Source organism: Podarcis gaigeae (genome assembly GCF_964106915.1).
Source record: "Podarcis gaigeae genome assembly, chromosome: 16".
NCBI classification, from domain to species: Eukaryota; Metazoa; Chordata; class Lepidosauria; order Squamata; family Lacertidae; genus Podarcis; species Podarcis gaigeae.
In genome coordinates, this window is record NC_139693.1 from 21,343,010 (window position 1) to 21,357,171 (window position 14,162).

Here is a 14,162-nt window from a genome sequence, read left to right on the forward strand (position 1 = left end):
TTGGAGACATCTTACCTCTGACACAGGAGGGAGAATGTAGCCGTTGTACCTAGTGATCCCGGACAGCCTTACCGTCCATATTCTGGATTGCAAGGCCTCTCAAGAGCACCGCTATCCCTTCCAGAACCCAGCAAGGCTTCCTCCAAATCCTGAGCCTCGCCCATTCCTTCTGCTCCCAAGCTGAGCAACCAGCTTCCTTCGTGACTGCCTGAATTTCTCTCTCTCCGCTTGCGAGCTCCGTGATGGTTTTGAGAGACATTTTAGTGCCGAGCACGGCAGCCGCCGGCTCCTGTGGCCCCCCGCCCTTCCTCCCCACCCACCCCCACCCCCTTTAATCGGAGGCTTGTTTTGGAAATATTTCCGAGTGAGCCAGTAATAATCCTGTGCACACTTCCCCCCTCTCGGGAGCCGCGGTTCGTGCGGAGGAGGTGCCCGCTCCCAATCCCGCTAAATTACTATTGACTTGTGTTCCGTGCGCTCCACAAACATTTCACTCAGCCGTCACCAGCAGGGCCGGCGGTCTCCTGCCAGGGGTAACTTGGGAGGCCAGCTGCGCGAGGCCAAGCATCCTGCTCTTCCCCATCGATCAAAGAATTAAACTGACAGGAGGGGAAATTTTCAGGCCCGGCTGAGGCTTGGGATGGAGGGTGGGGGGGGAAGCGAGCACGCCTTGGACGGAGGGGGGCGGGACGAGACGCAAATGGAAAGCTTGGGAGGTCGTGGGAGTCCAGGATGTGGGGAGGCGGGTGTGTCTCTTTTTCATATGTCAGGCGCTGAAATGATGAGAGCAGATTTTGCCAGAAGTGCTTCATCCAAGCCTGGTTGTGTTGTGTTGTGTTGTTTCTTTTCTCTCCCCCTCCCAATTTTTATTAAATTCTTTCAACATATAGCAACGCCATACAGATAAACAATGCTTTTTCTGGGAAAACTCACCAAAAAGGAAGTAAGTTTATTGTGGGCCCAGTCACGGTGCCGCAGCCCCCCACCAGGCAGTGGTTAAATGTAAGATGTGATTAATAAACGTAAGCAGATAATGATCTGGAGTAGCAACGGCCACAACTTTATTGATTACAGATATAGGTGGATTTTTGGTTGAGCCATTGGGCATATATCTGTTCCAGCACACCCAGACAAAAAAATAATTAATATTTTATTTTTTAAAAAGTAAGGAAGCTCAGCTAAAAAACAAACAAACCCACCCTGCAGATAAATTACCGTAAGCCAGGATCCGGTGTTTAGGCAATGCATGCAAAATAACAATCAAATAGCACAATTTCTTATCCCGGATCATGGGTATAGGAAGGTGGTAGATGGTTATCCAGAAAGTTTTGTAACTTGTGGTGAGTCCCCTGTTTTCATTTTTCACTGTGTAATAATGAAGCTGTTGCAAAAGGGTCTTTGTGCAGAACGGCACACACAACTCCTCTGAAATCTTTGCACAGAGAGTGGTTAAGAAACTTCTTTTTTAAAAGTTATTGCAAAAAAGTGCAAAACAAGAGAAAGAAAGCAAACAATCAAAAAATTAAACTATAAAGCAGTGGTTTTCAACCTGTGTGCCATGGCCCCCTGGGGTGCCATGAATGATGGTCAGGGGTGCCACGGGCAACACTGGCCTCTGTCCCTCTTTTCTTCCTTCCCTCCTCTGATACCCTCTTGCCTCTCTCCCTCCCAAGGGCTTGCACATCTGTTTGTTGTAGCAGCTCTGGCTACAAGCTCTGCAGGTGAATGGTGCCTCTGGGGCTGGCCAGGGAGGGCTTCCCAGGCTCCTGTGGGGCAGTGTGAGGAGGCACCTCTCTTTGGGGTGGAAGGGGGCACCTCAGAGACCAGGGGCAGCAGCTGCCCAGATGACTCTCAAGAAGAGGTGAGAGGAGACTGAGGGAACACTCCACAAGGGAGGGTGTTTGAAAAAGGGTGAGAGGCTGCCAGCTCTGCAGGCAAGGGGTGACATAACTAGGCTCCTGATCACTTGGGACTTTCTAGTTTGGAGACAAGGCAAGTAAAAGGAGGCATGTGAAAAGTTTATAAATTGATGCATGGCACAGAGAGAGTAGGTAGAGAAAAGTTTTTTCTCATAATGCTAGAAATCGTGGGTGTCCCATGAAGCTGAATGTTGGAAGAATCAGGACAGATAGAACAAAATGACTTCTTCATGCATTCTTCATGCTTAACTGGATAGTTAATAATAATAATAATGATAATAAATATATATATATATTTATACCCCGCCCTCCCCAGCCAAGACCGGGCTCAGGGCAGCTAACACCAAATATAAAAACAATTGATTGAAATACAGATTAAAAAAAAAAAACAAGATTAAAATACAACATTTAAACATTAAAATGCAGCCTCATTTCAGTGGAAACTCAATAAAAAACTTTTTGGGGATAAAAACATCAAGTCTTCACCAAGGCTTACTATCCAGACTGGTCCTACATGGGCCAGAAAAAAGCCAGGGAAGTCCCCAAATAGGAGTTCCAACACAGAAGGAGAAAGGAAAAAAATCAAGGGGGAGGGAATAAAATGGATTCCAAGCCAAATTTAAGCTATGGAACTTAACTTCCACAAGAGGCGGTGATGGCCACCAACTTGGATGGCTTAGGAATAGACAAATGCATTGAGGACAAGGCTATGAGCCACAATGCCTCCACTGTCAGAGGCGCTAGGCCGAGAATCTCAGGTGGGCAGAGTGCTGTTGGGCTCATCTCCTGCTTGCAGGTTCTCTGCCAGCATCTTATGGTTGGCCACTGTGAGAACAGGATGCTGGCAAAGATCACCAGAGTTGAAGCAATGATTCTTCAACATCAACTTCGTTGGACTGGTCGTGTTGTGTGGATGCCTGTTGATCGTCTTCCAAAGCAACTACACTGGTACCTCGGGTTAAGTACTTAATTCGTTCCGGAGGTCCGTTCTTAACCTGAAACTGTTCTTAACCTGAGGTAACACTTTAGCTAATGGGGCCTCCTGCCGCTGCACCGCCAGAGCACAATTTCTGTTCTCATCCTGAAGCAAAGTTCTTACCCCGAGATACTATTTCTGGGTTAGCGGAGTCTGTAGCCTGAAGCGTATGTAACCTGAAGCATCTGTAACCTGAGGTACCACTGTGCTCTATTCCGAACTTAAAAATGGAAAGCGTAATGCTGGTGGTCAACAAAAGAGATTTAAAGACTGTCTCAAGGCAAATCTTTAAAAATGTAGCATAAACACTGACAACTGGGAAACACTGGCCTGCAAGCGCTCCAGTTGGAGAACAAATATGTCATGGGTTTTGAAGACACTCAAACTTGGGACGCAAGGGAGAAATGTGCTAAGAGGAAGGAGAATTGGCCTCCAAAGTCACTTATGAACTCATTGTTAAAACCGTGTTTATGGAAGACAATCTTACTTGGCTACAAGTGATTGCCAAAGAAGAAAGAAGGACTAGATTGGCCACTGGCCTGATCCAGCATACTCGTCTTAGGTTCTTTTGTTAAAATGAAAATCCACCCACCTAGCCCCCCAATCAGATTTTTTTATTTTTAGTAAGAGTGAGTTAGCAAATCTGTAGAGACAAGACATGACTTTTACCTCCATTAAAAAATAAATAAATGCATGCAGCCAAATCGTAATCTTGTCCCAGCCCTAAAACAGGTGTGGGCACACCAAATGACGCCTTCCCTGGCTCTCAGCTCTGACGCTTGGACAAAGCTACGTCAAGTCGTTGGTGGGATAGGAAGGGCTCCTGTCACTCCCCCACCCACCCGCCGCCTATTCCATCTCCCGCAACATTCGAAAAAAGTACAAGACCAGAAGTACAACTTGGTCCTGGCATTCTGTCAAGGAATTAATTGGAAAAATAAAAAAAATCATTAGATGGGGGGACTCCAGAAATGCAAAATTGTTTGGTCGAGGACGGAACAGGGGAAAGCACGGCTTTTGTCAGGTTAATTTCTCCCGTATTGATGTTTTGTGACATTTACTTGTTGTTTATCTTCGGAAGCAGCTGTAATGCTAAAAGAAAATGCAGCAGCTTGTCCTATGTGTTTATTTTACACCCTCTCCCCGAGTCCTGCAAGTACATTTTATTTGTTTGTTTGAGATGGGTGTTTTGATGGCTGAGATCGGGCTTTGAACAGCTGTTCCCCACATGGAGAGCTGCTTTCTAAAATTGCGGAGGAAGTGCAGAAGGGGGGGGGCGTGTTTTGCAAAGAATGTTCACAGTGAGCCTCTGCTGTTCACTTGATCCTTCTCTGAGTTTGGGAAATAGTAAAGGAGATATCTGTATAATATATATATATATGCAGGTTTTGGTGTCCTCGGGTGTCTTCCCGTGTAAAAGTTGGGGTGTCTAGGCGACGTTTCGACGAGGTCTCACTCGTCATCTTCAGGCTGGTGCTTTCGGCTTCTTGTTACTGGAACAGAGCGGGATCTCAATGTTTGAGTTCCTATAAATACTGTAGAGGGGGTGTGGTGTCTAGCCTCCAATGTTCTGGGCAGAGAGGAAGTTCCCAGGCTAGTGTGCCTTTTCTTCTTTTGTTCCTTAATTACTTGAGAGATACCTTGAGTGATTTCTTGAGTGATATCCTGAGTACCACTTAGGTGGGTCATTAGGTGTGGATTAGTTGCTAAAGTCTTTGTGTCTTGACCTCTTGAACTTTGTGAAGAGTTTTCCTGAGAAGATGGCTGTATTGCACTTAGTTGTGCTTTGGCTTGGCTTCGTGTATAGGGGCGAGCTGTGGTTTTGTGGCTTGTGTCAGCCAGATCTGTGTAGGGATTGCAGGGGGGTGCAGCATCCGGAGGTGCCACCATGGATTGGCTACTGGATGGTGTCAGTAATTCATCTGTGGAGAGGGTCTGGGTTTGGGTCTGGTGTGGTTGATTGGTGTTGGCGTTCTGTGTGCCTCTGGATCTGGTGTCAGTTTTTGTGGGGAGGGCTAATTTCCAGATGTCTGGCAAGCGGGATGTGTCGTCACGCTTGTTCATGTTGTGAGGGTGTTTCTCTATCTCGATGGCTTCGAGGCTCAGGATTTGGAAGCCATCGAGATAGAGAAACACCCTCACAACATGAACAAGCGTGACGACACATCCCGCTTGCCAGACATCTGGAAATTAGCCCTCCCCACAAAAACTGACACCAGATCCAGAGGCACACAGAACGCCAACACCAATCAACCACACCAGACCCAAACCCAGACCCTCTCCACAGATGAATTACTGACACCATCCAGTAGCCAATCCATGGTGGCACCTCCGGATGCTGCACCCCCCTGCAATCCCTACACAGATCTGGCTGACACAAGCCACAAAACCACAGCTCGCCCCTATACACGAAGCCAAGCCAAAGCACAACTAAGTGCAATACAGCCATCTTCTCAGGAAAACTCTTCACAAAGTTCAAGAGGTCAAGACACAAAGACTTTAGCAACTAATCCACACCTAATGACCCACCTAAGTGGTACTCAGGATATCACTCAAGAAATCACTCAAGGTATCTCTCAAGTAATTAAGGAACAAAAGAAGAAAAGGCACACTAGCCTGGGAACTTCCTCTCTGCCCAGAACATTGGAGGCTAGACACCACACCCCCTCTACAGTATTTATAGGAACTCAAACATTGAGATCCCGCTCTGTTCCAGTAACAAGAAGCCGAAAGCACCAGCCTGAAGATGACGAGTGAGACCTCGTCGAAACGTCGCCTAGACACCCCAACTTTTACACGGGAAGACACCCGAGGACACCAAAACCTGCATTCCTGTACCCGTGAAAATCTACGAAAGTATATATATATATATATATATATATATATATATATATATATATATATATGGCTTTGTGTTTTCACCTTTACTCCTCTGCCAACTGCTTAGTTTTTCTTCCTTTCCCTAGGTTTTCCCCCAAAAGAAGCCTGTTTGCCACCTTTTGCATGCTCTTTCCACATTCCATCACTGACACTTGCCCTGCAGAAGTTAAACCAAACTTAGTTTGGTGAAGGAGTGGGGAGACTTCATTTCCCCCTATTCTGCCCACCAGCACCCAGGATTGGTTGAAATAGTGTGAGGTCACGGAATGCTGGCGAACAGTCTCCAGGAGAAGGGCCAGTCTTGGAATGTGGGCAAAGCATGCAATAAATGATGGGCAGGGAGGGGGCGGCTCTCAGAGTCTAGAAGCAGGAAGAAGCTCTAAGGTGTTGCTAGAGAAGAAGGGTAAAGAATAATTTGCTGAGAAACAAAAGGAAATGGAGATGGAGTGAGCAGAGGAAAGTACGGTGGGGGTAAAAGGCAAGAAAGCCAAAGGTGTCACAGTGAGGCAAGAGATGCTAAGAGGAGGAGGAGGAGGATAATTTTTATTTATTTATTTATTTATTTATTTATTTATTTATTTATTTATTTATTTATTTCTACATTTATTTATTTATTTCTACCCTGCCCATCTGGTTGGGTTTCCCCAGTCACTCTGGGAGGCTTCCAAAAAAAGATTAAAAATACATTAAAACATCAGTCATTAAAAACTCCCCTAGACAGGGTTGCCTTCAGATGTCTTCTAAACCAGTGTTTCCCAACCTTGTGCCTCCAGATGTTTTTGGCCTACAACTCCCATCATCCCTGACCACTGGTCTTGCTAGCTAGGGATGATGGGAGTTGTAGGCCAAAAACATCTGGAGGCACAAGGTTGGGAAACACTGTAAACGTCAGATAGTTGCTTATTCCCTTGACATCTGATGGGAGGGCGTTCCACAGGGCGGGCGCCACTACCAAGAAAGCCCTCTGCCTGGTTCCTTGTAACTTCACGTCTCGCAGTGAAGGAACTGCCAGAAGGCCCTCCTTTGGCCGTTAATTATACTTAGTGGGGCTCTACATTCTGCAGTGTGGTTGTGGTGCTAATGGCTGTCGGTCAGGTGTAGGGGGCAGGAATACACGTCCTCTTCTTTTCCGCTTTACGACCCAGCCAGTTTCTCAGCTCCTTCCTCAGTTTCCCCTCCGGCAAGTGGGGATTTTGAGAGGTCCTGTTCCACCCCTTCGGGAAAAGTGTGTGTGTGGTGCCCACGAAATATTTCAAGTTCATAGCAGTGAGCAGTCAGGTAAGGTAAAGGTAAAGGTACCCCTGCCAGTACGGGCCAGTCTTGCCAGACTCTGGGGTTGTGCGCCCATCTCACTCAAGAGGCCAGGGGCCAGCGCTGTCCGGAGACACTTCCGGGTCACGTGGCCAGCGTGACATCGCTGCTCTGGCGAGCCAGAGCTGCACACGGAAACGCCGTTTACCTTCCCGCTAGAAAGCGGTCCCTATTTATCTACTTGCACCCGAGGGTGCTTTCGAACTGCTAGGTTGGCAGGCGCTGGGACTGAGCAACGGGAGCGCACCCCGCCGCGGGGATTCGAACCGCCGATCTTTCGATCAGCAAGCCCTAGGCGCTGAGGCATTTACCCACAGCGCCACCCGCGTCCCTGTGAGCAGTCAGAGCAGGGAGCAATTCTTTCCTCCTGCATCTTAAACGCTCCTCATGGGCTGCTCTGAGGCAGTAGGCAAAGCCACCTAAAGATAAAGGCAGGACCGTGAGGCCACAGCCAGGGAAATCCAAGTGCGGCGCTGCAGCGGAATTGCGCGAGCCTGACCAGTGGCCCATCTTGTTCAGCATCCGGTTCTCACAGTGGCCAACCAGATGCCTGTAGCAATCCGCCAAGCAGGACCCCCAAGCCCAAGAGCCCTTTCCCCTCCTGTGGTCTTCAGCAGCTGGTATTCGGAAGCATTTGCTGCCTCCAACAGGGCGTAGCCGTCGGAGTCAGGAAACAGCAGAGTGCAACTCTGAACGCTGCCGTCTCTGCAGGCTAAGCTCTTTGCCCTTGTGGCCTGTTTGCAAGCTCCCGCGTGGCACTTGGTGGGCAGGGCGCCAGCTAGGTGGGCCTCTGGCCTGACCCCACGGGGACCTTCCTTACATCCTTAGCTGCAGCCACCCTGCCTTGCCCTTCCGCAGCCCCAGAGGTGACCACATTTGGGCTGCGGCAGCAGCATCTGTTACTGCCTGGAGGGTCTTTTCTGATTGCTGGCTGGAGCAGCCTTGCGGAGAGAGCCGCGGCAGGAGGGGACCGGACTCGGTGACCCTTCTGCCTCAGTTCCTGCCATGTTACCAACACCACCCCCACCTGAATTGGGGGTGGGGGATGGGGAGCTGTTTCCTCTCCCGAATTTAGAGCCACAGCCTGGCTTGCTTGCCCGGGGGTTCCCCTGCATCTGCACACCAGCTCCCCATTCTTCCCACCACCGCCATCAGCTGCTGCTGCTGCCACCGCCGAGCTCTCATTATGCCGCGGCAGGTTCGGTTTCTGGCGGTCTTTGTGCAGTGGCATCACCTTGCTGCCCTTGCGGCAGAGAAGCGATTGGCAAGAGCTTCATTGGGAGAACACTCTGGTCAGCGACCGAAATAAATTGATTCATTTGTTCACACTGGGGGAGGGAAAGGCAGAGAAAACAACCATGTGTGCTCTTCTGGAGATTCTTGCTAGAAAATCCATAGAATATAAAACACAGAAAAGGTTGGGGTTGGGGTTAGGACCAGTTAGCACATCACGACCTCTTCAATGAATAAAAAGTTCCAGAGGTCATGTTACATACGTCGCAGTTGCCAAACATCCATAACAGATGTGGGGATCTTCGAAGGGGAATATTCTGATGGGTTGTACCCCATTGGGAAGGGCCAAAGCTCGTTGGCAGAACATACGGAAAGGAAACTGTCTTCTACTGAGCCTGTCGATTGTCCCACCCAACTTTGTGTTGCCAGAGAACAAGGTTTCAGGTGGGACACATTCCCAGTCCTAGCTGGAATGTCTTCATGCCGATTGGCTGCTGGGAGCACAAAGCGACAGCTGCCTGCTTCCCCCTCAACACAACCTCAACTTTTTCTCACTTGGCCCTTTGCAGATTCCCCGACCGCAAAGAAAACAAAGCGATCAGCTGTTCTGGAAGAAATCCTGGAGAAGCTGGAGGATGAAGGGGGTGAGGAAAGCAGCTAATGCCACTGGCCCCAAAACGATGAGGTAAGGGGAGGGATCTCTCTCTTTCTTCCTCTCTACTGTTAACTTGATAACAGGGAAGGCTACTTGAGAGAAGGTGTAAGAGAGGATCCTCTATCCAATTGTAAACCTCTTTTGTTCCTATCATTCCGCTAAGGCCAGGTGGGTGTAGTAAGGTGTAGTTGTCACAGCACTGGACTAGGACCTTGGAAGACTAGCGTTCAAGTCCCTGCTCAGCCGTGAAGCATGCTGGGTGACCTGGGGACCACAGTCTCAGCCCCTCAGCCTAACCTAGCTCGTAGGGTCATTGTGAAATATAAAGATGCAGGGGGGAGGAATCTTGAACGTCAGATTAAGCTCCTGGAGGGAAGGTGGGAGATAATGTTGCCAATAGGTCAACAGTCTTTTTGAAGCCTAAGGGCTGCATTCCCCTGTGGTCAACTTTGGGCAGGGGGACAGTACCGGGGGTGAAAGTGGATGTGGGCAAGTATAAAGGATGGCAGAAGAGCCAGGCATGTTTGGAAGCTTGCCTTTGACCTGGAGCAACAAGGCTTCAGCTCAAAGTAGGGCACCCCAGACTTACAGGCAATGGCGGATGATTCCGATTGGGCAGAAGGGAGGAAGGCCACCAGTAGGTGGGGCTAGAGCCAACAATAGCCAGAGCCCATAACAAGCAGGTCCTGGTTTTGTCCTCATATCCTTCTCCCTGTTGAATTAAAAATAGGAGAATACAGAGATTAAGTAGGAGGAGGAGGAAACTAACAGCCTTGAGACCTCTGAAACCACCCTGAGACCTCCAGATATAGGGTGGTATATCAGTTCAAAAAAATAATAAACCTGCCCCCAGGACTGGTTGCAGTTAAGAAGGCAGGCAAGTGGGGGCTGGTTGAGGGCAGTCCGAACGTGGTGGGGCATTGTCCAGTTTTCCCCTAGTGGGCCAAGCTCCTCTGATCAACAACAATTGAAGAAAGCAGAAGAAACCGTTCCTTCTCTCTAAAATGAAGGACCTAGATTCTGGAAGTCATGCTTGCTGTTTTCCCTCATGCCCCCACCCCACCCTGAGGGGGACTGCAAAGTTGGGGGAGCGCTGTCCTCCTCTACCATATTTAGATGTCTTAATTTATAACATCTTAGCCATTTCAGGTTGCTTTTGCTTTTGAATTGTGTGCCTGTTTGCCTCCTTGGGGGGGACAGAAGGGCAGGGTGTAAATTCAATAAATATTGAACATAAGAAGTGCCTGCTGGATCAGACCAGTGGCCCATCAAGTCCAGCATCCTGTTCTCACATTAGCCAACCAGATGCCTTTTCTGGGAAACCACCAAGCAGGATCTGAGCACAAGAGCCCTCTTCCCTCCTGTGGTTTCCAGCATCTGGCATTCAGAAGTATGGCTGCCTCTGACAGTGGAGGCAGAGCAGAGCCCTGCAAAGTGTTGGTTGTCACTGCCTCCTGTGGGAGTGAGTTCCAAAGTTTAACTGTGCAGTGCATGAAGAAATTTCTGCTTTTGCCTGTCCCAAATCTTGCCATTTCATCCTGGACTGCTGCAGAACCATGACAGGTGGGCAAGCATGGGCATAGGCAGGATATATGATGGGGGAGGGCAGGACTTCGGTGGGGGGGGGCAGAACCGAGCTATCTGCGACTCAGTTGGTCAGTTAGTTAGTTAAGTATTTTTATTGATTTACAGTGGTACCTCGGGTTAAGAACTTAATTCGTTTTGGAGGTCCGTTCTTAAGCTGAAACTGTTCTTAACCTGAAGCACCACTTTAGCTAATGGGGCCTCCTGCTGCTGCCACGCGATTTCTGTTCTCATCCTGAATTGAAGTTCTTAACCTGAGGTACTATTTCTGGGTTAGCGGAGTCTGTAACCTGAAGCGTCTGTAACCCGAGGTACCACTGTACTTGATTTGGAGGGGGGGCAGCTGCACCCCCCGGCTACGCCCATATGGGCAAGCCTCATAATCTGGGCCACTGATTGGGCTTATGGTGAAAGGCCTGCCTTCATTCACTGAAGCCTCCTCACAGGCCAGAAGGCAGTGTTTTGCTCTCAGATATTTGGACACCCTGGACGTTCCCCAAGCCTTCCCTCTGGCTGCTGCTGCTGGCATTGAGCGCTGGCCCTCATCGAGATTGGCTGCTGCCCTCCCTCCCCTCTCTTCCCACCCCCCCTCCCCGAATCCAAGCTGTGCTCTCCAGAGGAAGATGTCAGAGTCAGAGGCATCCAGAGGCACCCTGAAATTAAGAGCTCTTCCAGAGGCCCTGTGCTTATTCCAGAAGCGCAGTGGGAAGGTGGCTGCGACTTAACCTGGCGGGGATTAGCCGGCAGCTTCCCTTTCATCACGAGAGCCCCCCAATGCCTCCCACCACGGAGGCAGGTGTATTCGAGAGGCAATTGTTGGCCAGATGGAGCCCTGAGCCGCCACTCGAGAGGCTTCCCCGCCGCCAAGGGGTCTCCAAAAAAAAGCCCAGTAATCTGCCAGGGGGTGGGGAGTAAGTTGCGGCCACCCCATCAGCAAGAGTGCCACACAGCAATAGGCCAGAAGCAGGAGGGAGGGAGGGCACATGGTCTCAGGTAATGCGGGTGCTGGCTGGGGGGCTCCTCGCACCATTGCAGGCTGTCTGCGACCGTCTTCCATGCAGATCAGTGATGGCACCTCAAAGGGGGAGAGGTGGGGAAACTCTGAACCATCACAGAGGGAGAGATGCCTTGACGGCAGCCAGAGATTGCAGGAGTCAGAAGCAGTGATGCTTCTGAACGTAACTTGCTGGAAAGCACAGGAGGGGAAAAGGCTCTTGTGCTCAGGTCCTGCAACAAGCATCTGGTTGGCCACTGTGAGAAGAGGATGCCAGACTAGATGGGCCATTGGCCTGATCCAGCAGAGCTCTGCTTATGTATTTATGGATGGGGTGACCCAGGCTGATCCAACATTCCCCTAAAGGTAAAGGTACCCCTGACCATTAGGTCCAGTCGCCCACGACTTTGGGGTTGGGCGCTCATCTCGCTCTATAGGCCGAGGGAGCTGGCGTTTGTCCACAGACAGCTTCCGGGTCATGCAGCCAGCATGACTAATCCGCTTCTGGCAAACCAGAGCAGCACATGGAAATGCCGTTTACCTTGCCGCTGGAGCAGGGCCTATTTATCTACTTTCACTTTGACTTGCTTTCGAACTGCTAGGTTGGCAGGAGCAGGGACCGAACAACGGAAGCTCACCCCGTCACGGGATTCGAACCACCGACCCTCTGATCAGCAAGCCCTAGGCTCTGTGGTTTAGACCACAGAACCACCCGCATCCTCTAAACATTCCCCTAAAGACTGGGTCTAAATCCGTTTCTGCACCAACATGCATTATGATCCGTAACCTTCTTGTTTCTTAAGGACAGAGTTTGCTCGCTTCTCAGCGAAGCCTGCTTTGTTTGCCAAGTGTATGTAAAAGATGTTTTCCTCCCCCAAATATCTGGGATAATTATTTCCACTTCTGGGGACAAAATGTTTTTCCTTGTTTTAGAACAGGGACGTCCAACTCCCAAGAGACTGTGATCTACTCCTGGGGGAAAAAACTAGCAGTGATCAACCCATGGGGGGACCCAAAGTTGTTGAGCTTTTTTTTTTTAGAGGGGGGGGGCGCTAGAGTTCTGCCAAACGCACCAGCAGCGATAACTCCATCTTCCATTTTTGCCACCATGCATGAATGCAATCGTGCTCTTTTTCCCCAGCAGAGGAAAATAAGACCACGATCGACTGCTATCACCAGGGGATTGAGCTGTTGATCATGGTCAACCGGTTGGACATCCCTATTTTAGAACAACAACAACCCACATACGCTCACAGCCATTTCTGTACATCAGTAGGCACTGCTAATTTTGCACCATGCTAAATTTCAAGAGAAAACACCAGAGGAAGTTGAGTTACAAGCCTCTGGCCCTTGTAAGCGGTGGAGATGATTGGTCCATTTGGGCTCCTGGGCCACTGTTCCACCAAGCTCAGTCTCAAGAACATCTCAAGGAGAGCCCTGCTGGATCAGGTCCATCTAGCACAGCATCCTCTTCTCATTGTCACCAACCAGATGCTCCTGGGAATCCTGCAAACAGGACCTGAGCATGAGAACAATTCTCCCCTCCAGCAACTGGAGAATGTACCCATCATGGCTAGTAGTCTGCTCTCAGACAGCCCCCAGCTGCCTGCCTTCTTACTTGCAAGCAGTCCAGGAGGTGTATAATTCAGCAGGGAGGAGAAGGAGGAGGAGGATGGGGAGAAAACTAGAATTTCATTCCCTGTGCCTGTCATTAGCTCTGGCGCCACCTCCTGTTGACCTCCCTCCCTCTGGGTTTACACCAGAAGCAGCCAACATGGTGCCTGCCAAGTGCCATTGGACTCTAGCTCCCATCAGCCCTAATGGTCAAGGATGATAGGCGTTGGAGTCATCCAAGGGGGGGGACCACGGTGGCCAACTCTAATCAACACACTATGTAACGTAGGTCAATCTTCAGCTGGTGTTGGTGGCAATTCTTCACTGAGAACCGTGTACTGAAATGAATGCACCCCTTAGGGCGGGGCGATGTTATCAATAGGTAGTTCAAAAAAAGTTTCAAGTCCATATCGTGATACTGGTTTCATAATTTTTGACCTGGCAATATATTGCAAATCGTGGGGTGTGTGTGTGTTATGCAAAAATCACATTGCCGTAAAAACCATGAAGCCAGCCAATGCCTCTACATAGCTCCATCCTTATTTCAGACATCGTGATATATCAGTATATCGCAATGTTCAGCTGGTGATATATCGCAATGTTGAAAACCAGATATCGCCTAGCCCTGGCTCCCATATAAATGCTAAGAGTGGAGAGTGGTCTATTAGTGCCTCGGAGAGCAGTTCAAATCCCCTCTTGGCCACGGAGCTCTCTTAGGGGACCTTGGGGAAGGGACCAGTCCCTGCCTGCCTCTTAGCCTAACCTACCCCACAGGCTTGTTGTGGGGATTAAATGAGGAGGGGGAGAGAGAACCATGTACACTGCATTGGAGATACAAATGCAGGCAACCCATCTAGGATTGAGTTGGCTCTACCTATCATTGGCTCTGGCGCCACCTACTGTTGGCCTCCCGGCCTCCCACTCCAGCACTCCCAGCTGCAAGTGATGCTCATGGATAATAACGAGCGAGACGGACACCCCTAACAAGCATGCAGC

General features: G+C 49.7%; 1 protein-coding gene across 1 annotated transcript in view; it reads left to right on the forward strand.

The window, feature by feature from the left end:
- Nucleotides 1–14,162, forward strand: part of RBM19 (RNA binding motif protein 19) — a 101,769-nt gene that overhangs the window by 79,315 nt on the left and 8,292 nt on the right. The window contains exon 24 of the mRNA XM_083717081.1: nt 8,889–9,004. Coding sequence (XP_083573207.1) covers nt 8,889–8,980 — 92 coding nt within the window. The 3' untranslated portion in view covers nt 8,981–9,004. The remainder of the gene's footprint in view (nt 1–8,888; nt 9,005–14,162) is intronic.